The sequence below is a fragment of the Drosophila albomicans genome, chromosome 3 (assembly GCF_009650485.2).
Source record: "Drosophila albomicans strain 15112-1751.03 chromosome 3, ASM965048v2, whole genome shotgun sequence".
NCBI lineage: Eukaryota > Metazoa > Arthropoda > Insecta > Diptera > Drosophilidae > Drosophila > Drosophila albomicans.
Window position 1 is genome coordinate 7,665,987 of NC_047629.2, and position 20,872 is coordinate 7,686,858.

The 20,872-nt window shown below is 41.3% G+C and overlaps 9 protein-coding genes across 10 annotated transcripts; 7 read left to right on the forward strand and 2 right to left on the reverse strand.

Annotated features, from left to right (window-relative positions):
* Positions 1-409: 409 nt before the first annotated feature.
* On the reverse strand, positions 410-4,139 carry LOC117567901 (uncharacterized). Its single transcript, XM_034248174.2, has 3 exons — positions 4,052-4,139; positions 1,566-3,668; positions 410-1,511 (listed from the first exon to the last, which is right to left on the reverse strand). Exons 1-3 carry the CDS (start codon positions 4,088-4,090, stop codon positions 477-479), a joined length of 3,177 nt encoding a protein of 1,058 aa, XP_034104065.1. The 5' UTR covers positions 4,091-4,139; the 3' UTR covers positions 410-476.
* On the forward strand, positions 3,798-13,232 carry LOC117567903 (major facilitator superfamily domain-containing protein 6-A). Of its 2 annotated transcripts, none has more exons than XM_034248177.2 (4): positions 3,798-3,923; positions 10,272-10,518; positions 11,519-11,664; positions 11,729-13,232. In XM_034248177.2, the coding sequence occupies exons 2-4, from the start codon at positions 10,458-10,460 to the stop codon at positions 13,145-13,147; spliced, it is 1,626 nt and encodes a 541-aa protein (XP_034104068.1). In that variant the 5' UTR covers positions 3,798-3,923; positions 10,272-10,457; the 3' UTR covers positions 13,148-13,232. The 2 variants fall into 2 exon arrangements, with proteins under 2 accessions (XP_034104068.1, XP_034104067.1); XM_034248176.2 differs by lacking the exon at positions 3,798-3,923 and adding an exon at positions 8,938-9,036.
* LOC117567902 (transferrin) lies at positions 4,291-8,482 on the reverse strand. Its single transcript, XM_034248175.2, has 4 exons — positions 8,059-8,482; positions 6,447-6,814; positions 6,074-6,376; positions 4,291-6,011 (listed from the first exon to the last, which is right to left on the reverse strand). Exons 1-4 carry the CDS (start codon positions 8,150-8,152, stop codon positions 4,620-4,622), a joined length of 2,157 nt encoding a protein of 718 aa, XP_034104066.1. The 5' UTR covers positions 8,153-8,482; the 3' UTR covers positions 4,291-4,619.
* Positions 13,233-13,997: 765 nt separating the features above from the next.
* On the forward strand, positions 13,998-14,543 carry LOC117569951 (lysozyme P). The gene has a single exon (XM_034251313.2). The coding sequence runs from the start codon at positions 13,998-14,000 to the stop codon at positions 14,457-14,459; it is 462 nt and encodes a 153-aa protein (XP_034107204.1). The 3' UTR covers positions 14,460-14,543.
* Positions 14,544-14,769: 226 nt separating this feature from the next.
* LOC117570815 (uncharacterized) lies at positions 14,770-15,241 on the forward strand. Its single transcript, XM_034252675.2, has 2 exons — positions 14,770-14,995; positions 15,054-15,241. Exons 1-2 carry the CDS (start codon positions 14,858-14,860, stop codon positions 15,231-15,233), a joined length of 318 nt encoding a protein of 105 aa, XP_034108566.1. The 5' UTR covers positions 14,770-14,857; the 3' UTR covers positions 15,234-15,241.
* Positions 15,242-15,482: 241 nt separating this feature from the next.
* LOC117570814 (trypsin beta) lies at positions 15,483-16,473 on the forward strand. The gene has a single exon (XM_034252674.2). It carries the CDS (start codon positions 15,494-15,496, stop codon positions 16,364-16,366), a length of 873 nt encoding a protein of 290 aa, XP_034108565.1. The 5' UTR covers positions 15,483-15,493; the 3' UTR covers positions 16,367-16,473.
* A 705-nt stretch (positions 16,474-17,178) lies between these two features.
* LOC117571104 (uncharacterized) lies at positions 17,179-18,111 on the forward strand. The gene is made up of 3 exons (XM_034253085.2): positions 17,179-17,363; positions 17,432-17,800; positions 17,883-18,111. The coding sequence occupies exons 1-3, from the start codon at positions 17,343-17,345 to the stop codon at positions 18,063-18,065; spliced, it is 573 nt and encodes a 190-aa protein (XP_034108976.1). The 5' UTR covers positions 17,179-17,342; the 3' UTR covers positions 18,066-18,111.
* A 685-nt stretch (positions 18,112-18,796) lies between these two features.
* LOC117571105 (gram-negative bacteria-binding protein 3) lies at positions 18,797-19,347 on the forward strand. Its single transcript, XM_034253086.2, has one exon. It carries the CDS (start codon positions 18,863-18,865, stop codon positions 19,235-19,237), a length of 375 nt encoding a protein of 124 aa, XP_034108977.1. The 5' UTR covers positions 18,797-18,862; the 3' UTR covers positions 19,238-19,347.
* Positions 19,348-20,139: 792 nt separating this feature from the next.
* LOC117568876 (uncharacterized) lies at positions 20,140-20,778 on the forward strand. Its single transcript, XM_034249767.2, has 2 exons — positions 20,140-20,276; positions 20,335-20,778. Exons 1-2 carry the CDS (start codon positions 20,238-20,240, stop codon positions 20,629-20,631), a joined length of 336 nt encoding a protein of 111 aa, XP_034105658.1. The 5' UTR covers positions 20,140-20,237; the 3' UTR covers positions 20,632-20,778.
* Positions 20,779-20,872: the final 94 nt, after the last annotated feature.

Sequence of the window (20,872 nt, forward strand, 5' to 3'; positions counted from 1 at the left end):
CGGTATATTTTAAGAAGAAAACTTCAATATTTTGCTTTTGTTGATAATAATAATATCACCGCCGAGAACGCTCACCTGTAGCTTTGTTACTTACCTTTTATTTCAAAACGGTACAGGTTGTAGCTAGCCGATGAGCTTTTTTTTTGGCCCAAAGATATGAAAGAGACAGCCAAGTTGAATGGCTGAGAAATAAATTCTAAAAGCTCAATCATGTTATGTAAAGTTTCTTGAAAACAAAATTAAATTATCTAGCTTTTACGTATTCGACTATATTAATTTCGTAATCTGTTATTTGCAGCTTAGTCGATTGGAATATCCCTAAATTTTAAACAAGCATGTATGAGGCAAATATGTGGTTAAGAAAAAAAATTAAATTTTACTGCAGTTTAGATTCTAAATATTAGAGAGATGGTATGAAAACGATTTTATTCTTGGCTACTTTTAACATAATCAACTTTAACATAAATATTAACAAACTACAAATTGAGCGTGTGCATCTTGACCTGTCCACCAGCCTCTAGCACCAACAAATGCTGTGCAATTGTGGAACTGCTCGCAGCAGCAATATCCGTTACGGGTGATTGAACTTCCAGACCAAGATCGGTTAATTCACGATCCAAATGAAAGTCATAACAGCGTACAGAGCCATTGGATAGTGCAAACAGCTTCCAACCGTCGCTGGATTGGACGAGCGCCTGGACAAGATGCTGGCGCAACGCAGTTCCACTGAGGAGCAGTTGTTGGTCAAAGACGCGCTGCTCGTAGGCGCGAAGCGGTTGCCGCAAAAGTTGCAAGGCGGTGTTGGGTCGGGTATCGTAACCAAAGTTGCTGCTGCTACTTTCCAAATGCTGCTGCTCAAAGGAGCGCCGCTCGTTGAGTATAATGTTTTGTATGGCGCATGATTTGCCCGTCTCCGGATCGGGTGAGGGTGCAAGGGCGGCTGGTGGCATGGCGGTGATAGGTCGCTGCAAACGTTGGCGCTGCCTTTGATTGCAATTGAGTATCATGACTGACCCATTCGACAGACCTACGGCCACAAAGTTTTCGTTGGCGAGCACACACAACGCAGTCGGAAATAGAAAACGGCTTTCATGGAGTCCAATGCGGGTGAAGCGCTCCGTTTTTAGGCTGCGTGTGCAGCACAAAACAAAGTTGCGATTGGTGCACACATAAATGAGCTGGCTGCCCGCATCGATGCCACTAAAACGGAGTCCTTGCAGACCCTGATCTGCCAACGATGCTGTCAGTGTCTGTGTCTCGTTCAGCTCGCGTAGCAGCTCATCGCTGTAGACGTTGCCCTGGAAGAGGGACTTGGTCTTCTCATAGGCACTCTGATTGCGCTTCAGCAAACGACGTTCCAGATAGCCCCGCAGATCACAGATGGCGGCTTGAAGCAGCTTCACTCGGGCCCAAGGCGAACTGTACTCATTTGTGCCCTGCGGACCACCTCCACGTCCGCTTTCCACAAGTGTCCAGATCGTCAGCAGTCCTGAGTCATTGAGCGTTGCATACTGAAACAATAAATAGATTAAGTTGACTTCTTGCTATGGAACCGTCTCGTCTACCTGAATATCCTTGTGTGGTAGTGTTAAACTGCTGCCTAAGTTCATTGTTGCTGTCTTGGCTGCTGGTCGAAAGCTGCGCACATCCACAACGGCACCCAAGTCCAGAACAGTTGTGTCCTGCAATGAGGGCACTACAGATTGCGTCGCTGCAAAATGTGTCAAATGGCCATCCAGCTTGGAGCAGTAGCTATGTGTCTCGCGTAGATCCCACATGGCTACGCTGCCATCACGCAGACCGGCCACAATGATGTTGGGTGCCTCACTGCTAAAGGCCACACGACAAACCTCGGCCCAGGTCGAGAGTAGACGCAGTGGCTTGTTCGTATCGGTGAGTGACCAAACCATTAGCAGATTGGCAAAGTCATCGCGATAGACATTGGTTTGTGGCGGACACTCGTGCACGGTGACCACAAGCTGCTGTTGTCCCGCACTGGCAAATATGCGACGCACGCTGAGCGCATTGAGAAGACCTGTCTGTAGCAGGCTCACTTGACGCTTGGGCTCATTCGCGGATGGAGCATTTAGCACCTTGCTCAGCAATAGCGATGCCTTGTGCAGGAATATGCCTAAACGTTCAAAGTCGTTGGGTTTGCTCAAGCGTTGTCGCTGCTGTTGCATCACTCGCTGCTGATCCGCCAGATGTAGCTGCTCCAAACGCTCTAAGCTAGTTTCAAAAGCATCAGCATTTTCTATAGCTTTAAGTTTGTCGGCTTCGTTGGCCGCAAAGCCTGAACAGCTGAGCACCAACTGGCCGCCATAGTGTGGAGGATGCTGTGTCCAGCTAGTGCGTGTGTGCACCTCCACTGTCTGGCACTCCATGTCTATGTGCTGGGCATGGGTTTGCGTGGCCAGCTGGCATGTGTTTAGTTTGCCATAGCTCTGCATGTAGCCCTCATAGCTCAACGGCTTCATCTCAAAGAGCTGGTAATCGAGGTGGTCAAAGCGCAGTTTACGCATCAGTTCCAGGCCACGTTTGCTAATCACCGGACGTGACACAAACTCCTCATAGCCGCCATAGTGTACATTAGCTGTGGAACGCTCGAGTGCTGGAGCAAGGCCATAGCTGCTAATTCCCGAGTCCAGTTGATCCGAGTTGGCCATGCTGTTGGTATCGAAGCTGTCGTCTGGTTGTTGTGTGCCAGAACGTTGTCGTTGACGTGAGTGCATGTCATAGTGACCAGAGTCCAACTTTCTATCCAAATCCTTGTCGCGTTGTATCACTGTTATAGGATTTTGTGTGGGCTCCGAGTCTTCCTCATCACCATCATCATCATCGTTGTATTCCTCGGCAATAGGCTTTTCTGCTTCCTCTGGTTCGTCGACATCTTCATCTTCGTCTTCATCTTCATCAGCAACAGCTTGCTCCTCGTCCTCGTCGTCATCTTCTGGAGTGCTGGCATCTGTCTCAAAGTCGGATTCATAGGATTCAAAGTCGTCCGAATAGTTGTCCGATTCCTGTGCTTGTTTCTTGGCAGCAACCTCAAAGTTTACCTCGAATGCCACCGGTTGCTTGAACTCTTTTACTTGCAATTGTTGTTGCTGCACCTCCAGTTCACTGCGCTGCTTGGCCGACTCCCTTTTAAGCACAACAATTTCATCCGGCTGCAGGGTGCGCGAAAAGGTTCGAACACGTGGTGGTTGCAGTTGCTCTTCCTGTTGTTTTGGCTGCGCTCTGCGCTTCGATGGTGGTGACGACACCGTCACACTGTGATACGTGTCTAGCACTGCATTCGGCTTAGCTTTAATGCCCGCAGTTGCAGGTGGTTGTTTGCTTGCACGCGATGTGCTTGTTGTCTTTGTTGTGGGCGATGGGGTTGTTCGCTTGCTCCCGCCTGCTTGACGTTCCTTGTTGCTGTTGTTGTTTGTGTGCAACGTCAGCGACTTTTTACTACTTGTTGGCGTTGTGCTTTTACTTGTGGTTGCCGTTGCCGATGCATTCGATGTTGCAATCTTTGTGGTTTTCTTTAGGCTTCTTTCGCCTTCAACACTGTCCTGTTGCTTGACTTTTAGCTTGCTACTCCTGGCTGCTGTTGTTGTTGCTGTTGGAGTTACACTTGTTGCTGGCGACTTTGTTGCCCTCCGTGGCTGTGGTTCATTTTTCGGCTATCAATAAGAAATCCATATTCAATGTATATTTGAAATACCAGTATTGCGCGTCAATGAAATCAGCTGGCCTTTATGGCATTTTACAACACCGATCGACAAACAAAAGAAATGTATTTGTTGTGCTCTCACTGACCGAGCGATCGCTGCTCACTTTAATTGATTACAATTAATTAATTCACAAAATATGCGTGCGTACGTGGGTGCGGTGCATACAATAATAATATCGTTTAGAACTATGTACTCAAGTCAGTGGTAAGTGGTAGTGTGTAAAGTGCAGAGCGACATATAAATTATTGAGGAGTAAATCCATTGATTATTTGAATACTCGTTTTCTTGTTGTGCTTTGTGTTGTGAATCTTTTTCTGTGTGTCAATTCTTACGATTGTTTTGTTTGTTGTGCGCGTCGAGTTCTTTGACATCTTTAGACACTACTCTTTGTTCTTCGCTTCGCCTTGAATTGAATTAGTTTTTTAAATTACGACGTATGTATGTTTAATCAATTTTAATTGTATATTCAGCTCATGGCAAATGAAAAGGACAATTTCGTTGTGACAATTTTTATCGTTTGCATAGCAACAACGATAGTAGCATAGCAACAATAACAAATGCGCACAGCTGATGTGCAGTGTTTGGTAATGTTTTACTGTTTATTTAGTATATTTTTATGTTAAGATATCACTAGTATATAGTACAGGGTGTCAAATATAAAGACTACAATTTGTTTGCATCTAGTATTTGTTTGCTGCTTAATAGTAAATTGACTTTTTGTTTGACTGTGAACAGCGTACCTTTTGCAGTTTGTTACGTTTTGCAACATTGGTGTATGTAAACAGTTGTTTGTGTTCGTGTTGTTGCTAAACATTATTTACACTGCACTGTGGGCACATTTAAAGTAATATCACAATAAATAATTTGAATTGTGCACATGTGCATGACTAAATTAACGTATTATACACGTTGCTGAAGCCACAAAGCAACTGCAGCCAGCAACACAACAATGCAACCATTGCTACTGTTGCTCCAGCGCTGTCCACCGCTTTCCTCCTCTCCTTTGACAGCGTAATACTGCGATGTGTATCGCTGATATATGTGCTCCATGTTGCGCCTGGCATCATCCCGCTGCACCTCCTGCAAGCCAAAGAGAGCATCTGTGTTGTCGTGGAACAGCACATCGTTCTGTCTGTCGAAGACACCAAAGAGTGTAAAGGGACGTGATTCGCTCTTGTAATGGCGGCCAAATAGATGATCCATGTCGCGCAGTGAATTGTAGATTTCGTTGTGACGCGCCTCTGTTAGATCGTGGGTCATCAAATGGCCACGCGTTGTCCAGTGCAGATAGCAGTACTCGAATTTTGAATAACGCTCGGTGCCGCCGTAGGGACACAACAAGCGGTAAGATTGCGGCTTGCTTTGCTTTAGCCAATCTGAGGTGATGTTGCCACTTACGTATTTCTTGTAGATGTTGGAGCTAATAAAGGCAACGTCGGCACCTTCAGCCAGGCAACGCAAGGCGCCTTCCTCGCCCGCATAGTACGATGGACACTTACGTCCCTTATGTGGATTCCAAAGACAAGAGTCGCGATTGAAATAGCCGTTCAGCGAGTGCATGCTACCGGTTGCATTTAGAATGGTCTCCTGCACGGCCAAATGGGCAGCGCCCTCATAGCTGGGCAGGCATGCACGTGCTCCTCTTAAGTCCTTAAAGCTCTTGAACTTGGCGTCCTTATGTACAACTGCAATAGTCACATAGCGATCGTGCATTTGCTGCGCAAACTCGTACAGCAGCGGCTTCAAATTGTAATCCCTTTGTGCCTGAACACGCTGCTCCTGATCCACCAGCATCACATCGGCACTCTTGTATTTGACATCGTCCATGCAGTGCTCCAAATCCATGGTGCGAATGCACTGTATGTTTGGCTCGACGCCATACGTTTGTGATGCCTCCTGCAGCCAGGAGCACTTGATGTGCTGTATAATCGATGTGGTGCAGACCACTATGGATCGTGGCGGATTGCATTCAGGGAAGCTGTAGGCCGACTGATAGCCAATAGCTTGATCCAGATAATCGTTGATGGGAATGACATTGTCCAATGGATAGGTATACACATGATACGTCTCTAGCAAGCTTATCAAGGCATTCTGCCAGCTCTGAGGCTCGTCATGCGACAGTCCAGTGACCAAATGTTGTATCTGGGAGGCATGTGAGCGACGTGCTACCACCACAGGCCATGGCTTTGAGATCCAAATACAAGGCTTCGTCACATTGATGGGCTGCAAATGACCATCTGGACAGAGGTAACTGTATTTCGCTGGATCATCTTGAGCTGCCAGACCCGCAAGCTGTTGAAATAAATGGGAAATATTAGAGGACATGCAAGAGGAACAATTTATACTCTACTCACGCCAAAGTGACTGCGCACATCATCCAGTCGCGCCCAAGAAACCTGACCGCCTCCCCCAGTCAGACAATAAAGTGTACCACGACGGCCCCAATGCTTGTCGTTCTGATCACAACTGTAGGGATTGAAGCACAACTCGCATAGTGAAGGATATCGATCCTTAAGAGTACGATCCTGTTGGGCGTCTGGCACCCAGGGACCTGCTTTGCAGCTGGGACCAAAGAACTTGGCCGATGCTGCAATGCGGTCTTCAGTCAACGTGAGATCTGGATTGCATGACTTTGCCACCATCGTTGACTCCAAATACTGCACCGAAAACGTAAAAAAAAGTGAAATTAATGTCAGTTTATAATTGATTGATTAATTTGCCACTTACATTGGCCAACACCTCTGTCCAGTGGTTTTCCAAGCCATAACCGGGATGACATAACTTGGCGCCATGCAGATCATGGACTGTGTGTATGCCAGCACTGTTATCCACAACGGCAACAACTTCATACTCGAAATTCGACGCATGCGAACGCATTTCACTGGCCACCAAAATTTCAGCGCTTGCCCACCGCGCCGCAATCAAGTCCTCGGACGTGAGCACACCAAAGTGAGCGGTGCCCTTGTGTATGCGACGGACGCAGTCCAAGCGATCCACGCCAATAACGCATTCAATGTTGCTGGTTGCTGATAGTTGTGGACAGAACTTAGGCGCCTTGCGATAGGTGCCGCGTGATTCTATCACACAAACGCGCACTGAAACCAAAGTAAAAGTTTAACCTTTAATATACACATTCAACTAAAGTTAAAACCAGCTTGTGTTTGCTTGATTATAATTTATTTGTGTGAATTATTATTCGATTCGTTGCGTGCAGTTTTCAGAAAGAGTCTCTAGATTCAAAAGAAACAATATAAAATTCCCCCCTTGTGTTTTGGGCATGCGCAACCGGTTTAACGCTGTACTATACATTATTTACATATCACAGTCGTCACTGGGAATCTCTGATATTATTACGGTTACGCAGAATTCACAAGTAGCTGCAATTAAATGTTGTCATACTGTGGGCACGAGGGGAAATCCCACTCTCAGATTTTGGCCACTGGCCCAGAGATTGGATCAATCAAGGTCGCCGCAGCGTGTGTGCAGTTTTTACTGGCACTCAACTTTTTATAACGAATCTCTGGTAGACAGGTTTTTCGGCTATCAGCGGAAGAGGCAGCAGGCAGTCACAGCTGAGGGAGTATTGTGTTATGTATTCATTTATTGGGGGACGGGCTCAATATCATTTGGCCAGGGAGTATACATGGTCATAAAATGATGTGCATTAAAGATCGCTATTTTAAATTCAGCATTGCAAATTGCATGAAATTTATCATCAGCCACAAAATTGCTAATTGAATAAGCTAAAGAAGTTTTAAATAAAAGATCTCAGCTTGATTATATGTTTGCTCAGTCAGTCGTTAGCTATTAACACTTCTGATCTCACCAATTTATGGTACTTTTTTCAATTGAATTTCAAAATGCAGAAAGCGTATTAAACATTCGGCTTACGCCTAACGCCTCGTACATCTTGTTTTTTATTTCCCCAACCGAAGGTCAGCTGCTATAATAGCGGCTTTTGGTAAGTCAATAACTAAGTTATTGTTTCGTTTTAAAAAATTATACCTTTTTAAAATTTATTTTTAGCATTTTTATAATCTTTTGGTGGTATGAGATAAATTATATTCTATAGCAGACTTTATTCTATCAACAATTACATCTAAAATACAAATAAAGTGGATAAACCCAGCGAGTGCAGCTTCGTTGCATGCTATTTCATTCTTCAACTCAAAAATTTAATGATAGATCATCCCCGACTAAAGCTTGCTCTGTGTAATTCACTCATTCATAATCAGCAATCAAAATTCATTAGAATTTGATGTAACATCGTTTGTTAATTTATTCCCAAATTTAAATATCACATGACCTGCTTTTTTTTTTGGGTTAACTTTGAACTTACATTTGCCATCGTCGGGCGGCTCGATGGCGACCGAAGTCGATGCTGATAAGAGCAAGGCCAGCGACCATATAAAGATGAATGCTAGCAATTGCATTGTTGTGTGATTACTTCAATTATTTCAATTTAATTAAATATATGTCTATATACATAAATAAGTATGAATAAACGAGTTGAAAGAGCACTTTATTTTAATAATATTTAAGTCGGCACTTAGTCTCGATTTACAAATTGTTTTAGTTAATTAATCGCGCTATCAGCACTCGGTCTATCAACGCGAATACGCCTACCAATGTTGACATGTGTATACTTATTATATGCACCAGCACTTTTGTATATTCGTATTAATATATTTAGTTTGTTTTTCGAATCCCGAGAATGCGCCGAGTCAAGCACACGCGACGGGCGAACAGCGGCGACTGTTCGACAGCCTCCGTTGGAGCTTACAATGTCAGCTGCCTTGCCGTGCTGTGCTGTGGTGTGCTGTGCTGTGGTGTGCCGTACGATGTCGATGCGGCGAAACTGCAAAACCCGTTCCGTAATACCATTCTACGCACAGCTGATGAGTCAGTCAAGCGGCGCTTTGGAAATTTCAGGTTTTGATTGATTGTCAGAATCAATGTAAGGTGCGTCGCTTCACTTAGCACCGTGGGGAACTACCCACAAAAGTCTACAGAGAATGCACAAAATATACAACTAGATAGTATCTCCGATGGAATATCTATTCCAGCTAAATCTTCAGCTTTATCGATGCCAGCTGATTCAGTTTGCTTTCAAGTACAATCGCTATTATAGTATTATTGGCACTCGTCTTATCATTTCTTGCAGCTTATCAGCGAATGTCTGCCCAACAGAGCGTGTAGATTGTAGGCGGGTTTGCTGTTGTGTACTCACTTTCAGTCACAGCTCTCGGTTTGGCGGCGTTGCAACGCCTTCATCTTGATCTCCAGTCTCAAGTGAACTCGCGTCATAACTTGTCGTGTAATTTTCTATCTCATCTCAATCCCTGTTTAATTGCATGTCATATTCGTACTCTGAAAGTGTGCCATTGTATTCAAATGTCTGGGATTCTATAGATACTCACCTTCGTGTAGTTTGTAGTTTATGTTACTTCTACGGCTTCCCTGTCGATATTGACTCAACTAGTCAGTTGACGTTTACTCGCGATCGTCATCGAATCACAGCTATTTGTGTAAATTTTTAAGGAAATTCCCCATTTTTAATTTGGGGGGTTTGGCTTTTTGAGTTTTGATTAATGGATAACTAAAAGACTTTTTCAAGTGTATACCCTATGATTAATATTTAATGAGCTTATGGTTACAAAAAGAAATTTGTTCAATTAACAATCTTTGCGGGATATCTTGAAGTTGAGCATTTGCTGTAGTTTCAGGTTGTGTTAAATTTGTATTTTGTGCAATTCATTTTTGGCTAATTTGAGTTTTTAATTAATTTGTGTCAAGTTTACCTGTACATATTCCTATACTTATATGTATGTATATATCGAACCGGTTTCTCGACGTTCATTAACTGTACTTGTTTGCCCGATATGCATATATGTATGTATATATTTTAAAGTTTACATAACAAACGATTAGCTTTGATCTCGTTTTGTGCGTAATCAATGAGGTAGACTAATTCCTAATTTGAAGTAATGGAAATTATGCAAATGCTTTCTTAATCATTATATATATTAATAAGGGATAAATATGAATTATCTCTTTGTTGTTTAAGCTAACATAACTTAATTTTGATTGTATCATAAGAATCAATAATTTACCACAATGAAAATTATTTATAATTCAATTGTTCTCAATAAATTCGTTAATTAAAAGATTACTTTAAACTTATTTACTATGGTTGAGCTCTTTTTTTTAACCGTAAATAAATACGACACCTACAAAGCTGTGATGTTATAGTATAATGGTAGATATAAAACGTAGACATGTATAAATATGGGTTGAAAGATAATATAACACTTTATATAGGCATTAATTAGCAGAAAAGTATACTAGAGATAAGATTCGGCACGTCTTATAGTGGAAGTGATAATACTTCTTATATTACAAACACAAAGATATGTTTGTATACATTCAGTATTATCGCAGATATTAGAGCCAACACTTTTATGTTGGCCCAATGTTAGAGGCTTTCCTATCCTCAACGATTAGATTAGACTCATGGCAACCCATATTTAACATAATTATTTCCCATTACAGAACAGATCCAATGGAGTAGACAGTTCAGCTGATCGGTAACTATAACTATGGTCTTATCAGTCAAGGAGAATCGACACAGCCAATAAAGATTACAGCGTCAGTGCATGGAGTCATTAAACTGTGATACTCGTATACTCGTATTATTGTGAAATTTGCTCACACCTTAGTGGGGAATACTCTGAGACAATGGCGCGAATTAACAAACGCCTGCTTCCAATAAAAGCACATTTCTTCTTCTTCATGGCGGGTAAGTATTGATCCAATGTGACATTGAATAGATGGAAAATTTGTTGATATTAATTTTACTTCTTACCAAAGATAAAAAGTTACAAGAAAGAAAGCTACAGTCGAGTATGCTTGACTGTGAGATACCTGTTACATGTTTTGCATAAAAGCAAAATATACCACAAAAATACTAAAAATATAATAGCGGTTATTTTGGGTATAATGATACTGTACTACATTCAAATATACCGTATAGTGCGAAATATAGCAGATTGTCAGCTGAGGCAACTAAGACCCCTAGTGAGAAGGCTTTTCCCCAGTCAAAAGTTTTTTTTTTATAACTTCTAAGATTTTTATCTGATCTTCTCTGATCTGATCAGGAATCATAAAGCCTATAGTTCTTATTGTATGTACCAAAAATCGAATTGTATGTACTCTAGCTTACGCTTGATTATTAGATTTTTATAGATTTTCGGGGAAAACAAATTGAAACAAACTCGATCTATGCAAATATAACAAGTGCTGCCGAACAAAATAATTGCTTTATCTCTTATAGTCTCTGAGATCTAGATGTATACACGGACATACGGACAGACAGACAAGGCTATATCGTCTCGACTGTTGCCGCTGATCAAGATTGGAGATGCCTCCTTCCACCTGTTCATACATTTCCTAGAAGCACAAAGTTAGAATACCCTTTTACCCCTTGAGTAGCGGGTATAATAACAACAATTTTTTGGTCAAACTAAAAAAAAATTCTAAATGTTACAAAAAATTCTTTAAATCGTTAAATGTAACATAATAAATTATTAATTTTGTCGAGGATCGTAAAGGTTTTCTAGTCTTCTTAAAATCTTTAAATATATATTTTTCATACAACATTTCACAAACTTGGGTGATACGAGTACAGATGTAAATATTATTTATGATAGTTACTATCCCTTATTAGTTATGTTAATATTTAAGTAAATACTCGTCCGAGTATATTTCTACATCATTTCAATCATCAACTGATCTTACAGCAATGGGCCCAATATTGCCGCAGCTCTCTGTGATAGGTAAACAATTTGGTATTCCACCTGACATTATGGGCTATATAACCGCTGTGTTGCCAATTCTCTATGTGTTAGCCAAGCCACTTGTTGGCTTTCTGGCCGACTATTTTATTGTAAGTTGAATGCCTATTGATTTCTCAAAGTATCTCAACTTAATTATCGTTTATTTTTCTGCAGAACCTGCGTAAATTTATATTTATGACATTAATTGTGATTATGACGCTGGCCTATGCTGGATTCTATTTCTTGCCAAGTGCCCCACATGCCATCGAGCTGGAGGAAAGCAGCTCCATTTGGACAGTGTCATTGACAGAGGAGCCACCGCACTGTCCATCAGAACTCTTCACCAACGCTGCATATTGCCAGGCGACTCATCAGGCGGAATGCAGTCAACAGAACTTCACTTTTCGCACGATGATTGTGGACCAAAAGTCTGTGGCTGGATTGAATTTAAGCCCAAATCTACAGCATGACAATGACAGTTATTATGCGTGTCTCACGGAACTGGAAGAGACCATTTCGTGGAGCAACAGTTCCGCCACGTGCCACCTTCAGCACATTGGCAGTTGTGTCTATGGCAGCGGCAAGTTTTGGCTGTTTGTCTGCATGCTGTTCATCGGAACGATTGGCTTCAATGTCACCAATTCCATCTCGGATGCCTGCTGCTTTGACCTGCTCGGCGAGGAGGAGAGCAAATACGGAGCACAGCGTGTTTGGGGCACTATCGGATTTGGCAGCACGGCGCTGCTAGCTGGCGTTATTGTCAATCTGTGGACCTCGGATGCCATCAAGAGTTTCACGCCCGCCTTGATCATTATGTGTGTGTTTAGCGTGATGGATTTGTTCAGTGTCTCTAAGCTTAAGATGCCCAAGCTTGGCGGGTCCGAATCCATTTGGCAGGATGTGTGGCAACTGGTGCAACAGCCACCGATTGTTACGTTCTTGGTGTTTGCTACTATTGCGGGCATCATTGACTCCTTCATCATTTATTTCATGTTCTGGCATGTGGAGGAAGTGGCAGCTGAGACGGGCTACATGCAGGACATCAAGCTGATTGAAGGACTCGTGGTGGCCGCAGAGTGTCTGGCTGGTGAGGTGCCATTCTTTTTCTACAGCGGGAAGATCATTAAGAAGCTGGGCTATGTGCACTGCATGAGCATGTGCTTCTTTTTCTATGCGGTGCGCTTGTCGCTCATCTCCTGGATACCCAATCCCTGGTATCTGGTTGGCGTGGAACTCTTCTTTCAGGGCATTACCTATGCCCTCTGCTATACATGCATCGTGGCCTATGCCTCGGCTGTGGCGCCGCCCGGCACCTCGGCAACTGTGCAGGGACTCATGGCGGGCATGGATGATGGCTTGGGCTTCTCGATTGGCTCGCTCATCGGTGGAATTATGTTTAAGCGTCTGGGAGGTCGTGAGAGTTTCAAGTACTTTGCCATAGCTGCCATCTGCACCTGTGTGGCACATATTGTCCTGCGTCCCATGTCCAGGAAGCGACAGTATTTGCCCAAAAGTGGCTATCAATTGCCTGCGGATCAGCCAACAACGAATCCATCATCGCCACAGCTGGAGGAGTTGCCCAAAGTGTTCTAGTTTTAGACTTTTGTTTTATATTGCACATGTTTTTATACAACTTTTAATACAATTGAAGAATAACTTGCTGCCAAGTTGAATGACATTTGCGATTGTTTTATTTTAACAAGTGGTCGATCTCCATTTTTGTAGCGCACGCGGCGCCGACAACTCTGAAGAGGCCTCTCCAGCAGATTAATAATAATATTGAATATTGTGCTCAGATTTTGAGGCGGCTATTGAAAGTGAAACTTTTGTGTTTGAGTTCATTATTCGATGATGTGGATAAATGTCGAGCATTTCCCACTCCATATATCAGCCAAACTGGTTGATTGGCCGCACAAATCTTGGGAATCGTAAGCTCTGATTAATAACACCGAAGAACAGATTGATTATAAAAGATTCCACAGTGTTTTCAATGGAGTGCCATTAGTAATTTATTTTACTATTATTAGCTAAAAATAACTGTCACCGATTTATTCGATTATACTCGTTTTGCTATTTTTGTAATAATTGAATTAAATTAGTTTAATTTAGAATTTATAATCTGCAAATCAATTGCATTTATAGGACTTATTCCTATATATTTTATTTTAGTTTTAAATTTAAATTTCATTAAGTTAATAGTTTTTAACGTCGACTGACTATTCATCAAATAAAATTTTTCGAATTCAATTTACACCATCTCTATAGGTTTAAACAGATGTTTTGTATCTTTGTTGATCAGTGTATTTAATTTATGCTCAAGTGTCGAACCACTTGAGAGTAATAAAGTGAATGCTTGTAAGAATAAAATTAGACTGTCGAGTTATTTGGGATTGAGTATAAAAGCCAGTTCAAGCAATTCTAATCTTCATTTATTCTCGAGAAGATGCCAACAGCGTTGTGGATTTGGCTGCCCTTGGTAATCGTGTTAAGTCTGCGGATGTCCAGTTGCCGCCTGGTCGGCAAATGTAGCTTGGCCAGGAAGCTATATCGCTATGGTGTTCCTTACAGCGAGCTGCCGGATTGGCTTTGCCTGGTCGAGGGTGAGAGCTCATTTAATACCAAAGCCATTAATCCGTCGAATGTGGATGGATCCGTGGACTGGGGACTGTTTCAAATCAATGATCGCTACTGGTGTAAGCCGGCTGATGGGCGACCCTCCACGGATCTCTGTCGTTTGCCTTGTCGCTTGCTGCTCAGCGATGATATCAGGTACTCAATTGCCTGCGCCAAGTACATCAGGCGGCAGCAAGGATTCTCCGCCTGGGTTGCATGGAATAATCGCTGTCAAGGCGTCAAGCCAAACGTGAAACATTGTTTTAGACGTAGTTACAAATACATTGGTTAACAATCAGCGTATATGCAATGTGATATTAGAATATCGAATAAATTTCTTCTCAATTCATTCTGTGTGCTTATTTACCACTGTAAACTCAAAAATCCACCAGTTTTCAATTAAAATAATCACAATATAATCAATTATTATGTATTATATACTTCAGTGAATAAATTGTTACAAGAGATTATAAATAAATCAAAAATTAAATAAACCTAAAAAAAAAATTCAAATGCATTTAAACGACTAGTGCTGTGAAACGCCGATTGGCTAATCTGGCAACGCCACTGCGTACACGCATCAGAGCTGATTGCTACAAAACACATCAGTCAATAGTTTACCTTGGCCTCTTGCTTTGTTTACACATCGCTTTGTGAAAATTATTAAATATTAACTAAACTAAGCATAAAATGGCATCAGCTTCCAGTTCAAGTGCACGCCATCTGTTTGATGACTCCAAAAAACGTTTGTGTGCACGCGTTGGCGTTAATGTGAACAATTTGGGATCTGTGGCCAGGCAAATTGTTCGAGGCTCCAAAACTAATGAGGTAGGCGAAGACACAGAAAAGTCATAAATAATTAAAATACAAGTACATTTAATTGCAGATTATGCATCAGACGCTTAAGAACTTTACGCAAGTCGATGTGGTTTCCGATTATAGCAACCAGAATCTACAGAAAATGACGCTAATACTTCAGCATGTGGGGTATCAATACGATGTGATGCAGGACAGCGTCAATCATTTGGATTACCTCAAGGAGCAGGTGACGGCGATGGAAAGATGATTGGAAGAGCAAAAGCCAAGACATTAGAACTGCACCCTGCTTATACTGCTTCCAGTCTATGATTTTGACCCTCACGCACATACACACACGCAAACACACGCTGCTCCATATATATTCATAAATACCAAGTTGTAACCTCGTATGAGGTTAATCCCAACAACAGTAAAGGCGGCCCTTGACTGTGGCGCAAACAAACTGCTGGCTGCGATAAGCCCGCTGAGATACGCAGGGCTTGGCCTATAAAAGATGCCAGTAGTGCGATGAGAAGTTTATCCGTAAATCAGCTATCGCAACACAACTACATCATGCTGCAGTGTTTTCAACTAATGTGCTTGGCTCTTCTGGCAACAGCCGCCACTGGACAGGAGTACAACCTGCCAGCAGTCAACAGCAATCCTGGCCCGCAAGATGGACGTATTGTGGGCGGCTGGGAGACAAACATCACGCACTTTCCACACCAGGTCTCTTTGCAGATGGGTAATCGTCATATCTGTGGCGGCACGATAATCGCACCAAATGTCATCCTTACCGCTGCCCACTGTCTGGCAAGAAGCAACGAGCCCTTAAGCTATGCCATACGCGCTGGCTCCACCATGTGGTCCAGTGGTGGCAGTTACATTCGTGCCCGTCGCATCGTCACGCATCCGCAATTTAATGCACCCACGCACATGAACAACGACATCGCTTTGATATGGCTGCAAAGGTCGCTCGTCTACAGTCCATTGATACAGGCCATCCCATTGGTTACGCCGACGGATAATGTGCTACCGCAGGCACAACTCTTTGTCAGCGGCTGGGGCTCCACAACAGTCGAGAATGTGGTCACTGCGCCGCGTTTGCATTACACATTTGTGGTGCAAATGGATCGTCAGCGGTGCACACAGAACTATTTTGGTGCTGGCACCGTTACGGGATCAATGTTCTGTGCTGGCAGCAAGTCTGGACTCGGCGATCGTGACAGTTGCATGGGTGATTCGGGTGGCCCACTCATCACCAGCATTGCGGGTCGCTTCAAGCTGCTGGGCATTGTCTCCTGGGGCTTGGGGTGTGCCAATGCTCAATACCCAGGAGTTTACACCTATGTCACAGCTCATACTAACTGGCTAACACAGACGCTCAGCACATTAGCCTAGTCTTATGTTTGTTAATTGCTTTAAGGGCACACTATATATATGTATATTTGTTATAGCGAGCAAATCAGCTCGTGTGATACTGAAATTACATTTTCTCTGTAAAATAAGTACGCCGTTTGTCAATAGTAATTCTTTTTCATTTTGTAACTGCTTAAAATTGGTAAACTCTAAATGAACAAAAGTCTAATACCATCCGACATTCATTTGATTGTAAAATATAAATAATTTTAAATACCTATTTGAAACCCATTTAATTTGTAAACATCATGCGGAAGTCAGGTATTTAGTTTAATTATAGAAATAAATAATTACAAAATTTTACAGAATAAGTGGTTCCAAGTCGAGCCCCTTTTATCAATTAATAAATATTTAGTAAATAAAAACTGAGTTTTCTTATATAAAGGAAGTGGGTTTTAATAAAACCAAAATGGGAATAAAGATGAATTATATAGATTTGAATCTACCATTTGATCATCAATTGGTATTTGCATATATGTATATGTATGACCGGTTGTTTTGTTTGTAGCGAATTACAAAAGTTACATTCACAGCAGATTTAAATATATTATTTAATATATTTAATTTGCTCATCCGAAGGTTCAATTGCGCTTGTAATCACGATGGTGATTAACAGCTTTGATTTAAGTTCGAACATCGAGTATATATGTTATAACTACACAAATAAATTGAATACAATTTAAATGTTAAAACGTCTTGTTTATGAATGCGAAAATAACAAACTGAAAACAAGTTTGGCTTCAAAGCTCAGCTTACGAGTATAAAATGCGAACCTGAGAAAGCCAAGTTAAAGCACTGAGTAATACCAGTTTTGAGCTGGGATTGTTTTTTGTTGGTGAATCCAACTATTGCGACTAACGAAAAATTGCCAGACATTTCTGTTTCGTATTCGGTTTCGGTTTCAGTTTCCCAACGCAGTTCAACAAAGAAACACAGCACTCTCTGTCTGCTATATATCATGAAGCAGTCTATAATCTTGGTAAGCGACATAGTAGCCTCTATTACTCAGCATAAACTACAACTAAATTTCCGGCTTAATGCTGCAAGGTCGCCATTTGTGCATTGGGCGTTAGTCAGGCCGATGTGTCACATTTGCATTTGGGCACAACCCCCGAGCCACATGCTCCTGCCAATCCCTATGTGTTCAGCTATCAGGCGGGCCGAGCACCAGGCCATGTAGATCGCCAGCATACGGAGGTCTCGGATGGATCTGGTGTCATCCGTGGTGCCTTCTCCTATGTGGATCCCAAGAACGAAGTGCGCACTGTTCAGTATGTGGCCGATGAGCATGGCTTCCATCCGCAGCTGAGTCATCAGCTGGAAGACAGCGCTGCCGTTAAGGCAGCAAAGCGTAAGCATTTGGACGCTTACAATCGCATTGCGCAAGAGCATGCCAACCATACACCGGGCCAAGTTGTAAGTACAGCTTTGATCATGTGAGCATATCGATTTTGACCGATTTTTATTTAATTGCATCTGCATTTGTTTTTTTTTGCAGGCCATTGCGCACGCTCCCCGTGGAAGCGCTGCCGTTATTCATGCAACACAAAAGCACTTGAGCGCCTTTGAGCGAATCGCTGCTGAGCATGCGGCTATTGGAGCACAGCAGGAGGCTCAACGTTTGGCATTGGCTGCTCAGTCGGAGCACAGTGAATACGAAAATGGACAATATCATCCATAAATTGCCAAACTAACAAAGCTCAACTGAATAAAGGTTTCATTACTGATTTTTCAAATGTTTCAATACGTCAGCGTTGCCATCTGATAAAAGCTTGTTGGCAGTGTTGTAAAACAGTTGTATTTCCATTGTTGTGTTGTCGATTTCAATTATCAGTTATTTGTATTAATTTCAATCTAAGTGTAAAACTAATACGTTAGCTGTTGCTGTTTCGCCGACTATGAATATTGTTTATGACATCTTAGATTTTTATTAGCTCATTTAACTCTTGTGCAATGTAGATCGATTTACTGCTGCTATGATCTTAAATATATTGCAGCTTGTTTTATGCCAGGGTGAAGAACAATGTCGAGAAAAAATAGGTATAAAACTGGACTACATAAAGCGAGATACACCCATCAAAAGTTATCTACTGCAGATTAAGTGCTTTGCCAAGTACTTCATAGCTGATCTCTTGGAATACGATGAGAAAATTGTTCAATGACTTAAGGAGTATCAGAAAACATTAAAGTGCAGTCAACGTTATGATAGGTACGTTATCAATAATGAGGAGACGTCATGTGAATTTTCTGTTAAAGCACTGAATTGTTTAAAACGTCATTAATTCACTGATAACCTGCTAACTCTCAAATATATACAATATTTTGTGATTTATTTGAATATAATACGCACAAACAATATAATAGCTGTGAGTTAATGTGACTTGTATGTTAATCTTTCTTGCCTTTCTCTATGTAGAGCATTCGTGTATTTAAAAACACAGCTTTACAGATCGGAAAGAACTGTCAACGAAATAAGAAATGCTTTTGGCATTACGGCTTGCTCTCATTTTAGTGACGATATTATTCACCAGTGCTTACGAAGTGCCAAATGCCCGAATACGAGTCTTCTCTCCAAAGGGATTTGAGGTCTCCATACCTCATGAGGAGGGCATTTCGTTATTTGCGTTTCATGGCAAACTGAACGAAGAATTTGATGGACTGGAAGCAGGAAGATGGTCACGAGATATACCAAATGCGAGAAGGGGACGATGGACATTTCGGGATCGTGAAACTGTCTTGAAAGTGGGTGACACACTCTACTTCTGGACTTTCGTCATCCACAAGGGCCTAGGTTATCGCGAAGATGATGGAGCATACGTGGTGAACCAAAATCAAATCGTCAGAGAGCGGTAATATTTATTTGTACAAATATTGAATATTGAATATTGTACACATGTATGCAAACAGAATCAAGTTAGAACAAAAATAAAGTAACATCATGTGATTAAATTCTAAACTAGAAATTTGGTGATCTTTTTTGTTAAAATATGTAAGTTATTTATTATGAAAATTTAATTTAATTGGATCTCAACAGCAATTGTAATTGTGAAATATATTTATATTGGTAAACAAAATCTCTACATTTTCTGTACATTTTCTTGATTAGCGTCAACGGATTTAGTCATGTTTGTCTGTGCGTCTGTCTATCTGTTTGTGTGAACACAGAAATAGATCTCAGAACTACAAAAGATAAAGATACAGTTCTTTCTCTTGATTATTTTTTTTGTTGCACGAAGATGAAGTTTGTTTTACATATTTGTTATGCCAATATTTACCCCATTACAAAAAAAATTAAAAGACAATAAAAAATATAAAGAGACTTCGCACGTTATTGTGGAAATTCTTTTTATTAAGTATGGCCTAGCTGTTATGTCCTTCGTTTCTCTCCTGGTAGTGGTTCAGATTACCCTTATTTTAAGTTGTATTTACATTCTTATTGATAGGAGGTCTCCAATCGATCTTGCGTCATCCGCAATGTCAAGCTTTTAATCGGACTACACGTAGCAAAAGAGTATGCCAACCATACACCGGGCCAAGTTTCCCAGTCGTTGAACCGTCATTTGGAAAATGAACAGATTAAATAAAGATTTCTTCGTTGTTTTTTTTTTCAAATGCTTCTATATGACAGCGTTGCCACTAGTAAATACTTGAACGCAGTGTTGCAAAACAAACATATTTCCATTGTTGTATTGTCGATTTTAATAATCAGTTTTTGTATTAATTTCGAGTCATTTCGATGCCGATTAAGTTCTGTGATATGTTAGTATGTTGCTCTTCCGCCGACTACAAATAAGACCGATCGCGTCTCACTTTTCGGCAGTTCAATTTTAATTGTTCGTTTAACTCTTTCGCAATGCAGATCGCTTTTGTGCTATCCATATTCCTTGCTGTGGTAATTTCCAATAAGAACACTCGGATTAACAATTTATTAAATATATAATATATTTCAGCTTTGTATGTGCTGTGGTGATAAGATATTTCAACAATGTCGAGAACAATTTGGCATAACTGAAGCTGAACTGGACTCCATACCAAGGGATCAACCCGTCGAAAGCTTGTCACTTAAGCTAAAGTGCTATGCCAAGTGCACCATAGCCGATATCTTGGGAGATGATGGCAAACTTGTCGTGGAACGTGTTCCTAACCAGAAAGGTTTGAAGTGCAAGGAACAATTTGATAGCTACGTTATCAACAATGAGGAAGATTCTTGTGATTATGCGGCTAAAATTTTGAATTGCTTGAATTGATAACCTGCTAAGTAACTTTTACCAATTCATAAATTTTCAACCAGAAATTGTATGATCTTTTTTTTTCGAGTGTTTGTTTGAAATAAGCAATTTGAAATAAATCTCAGAATATAATTGAAATTGCAATATCGTGCAATGCTACCTAAACGCATCTTTTTCTTTGTTTTGCTAATAATGATAATGTTTCTTGAAAGCTTCGATTTTTATTTTTATTCCCTTTAGATTAGAAGGATACTAAAAA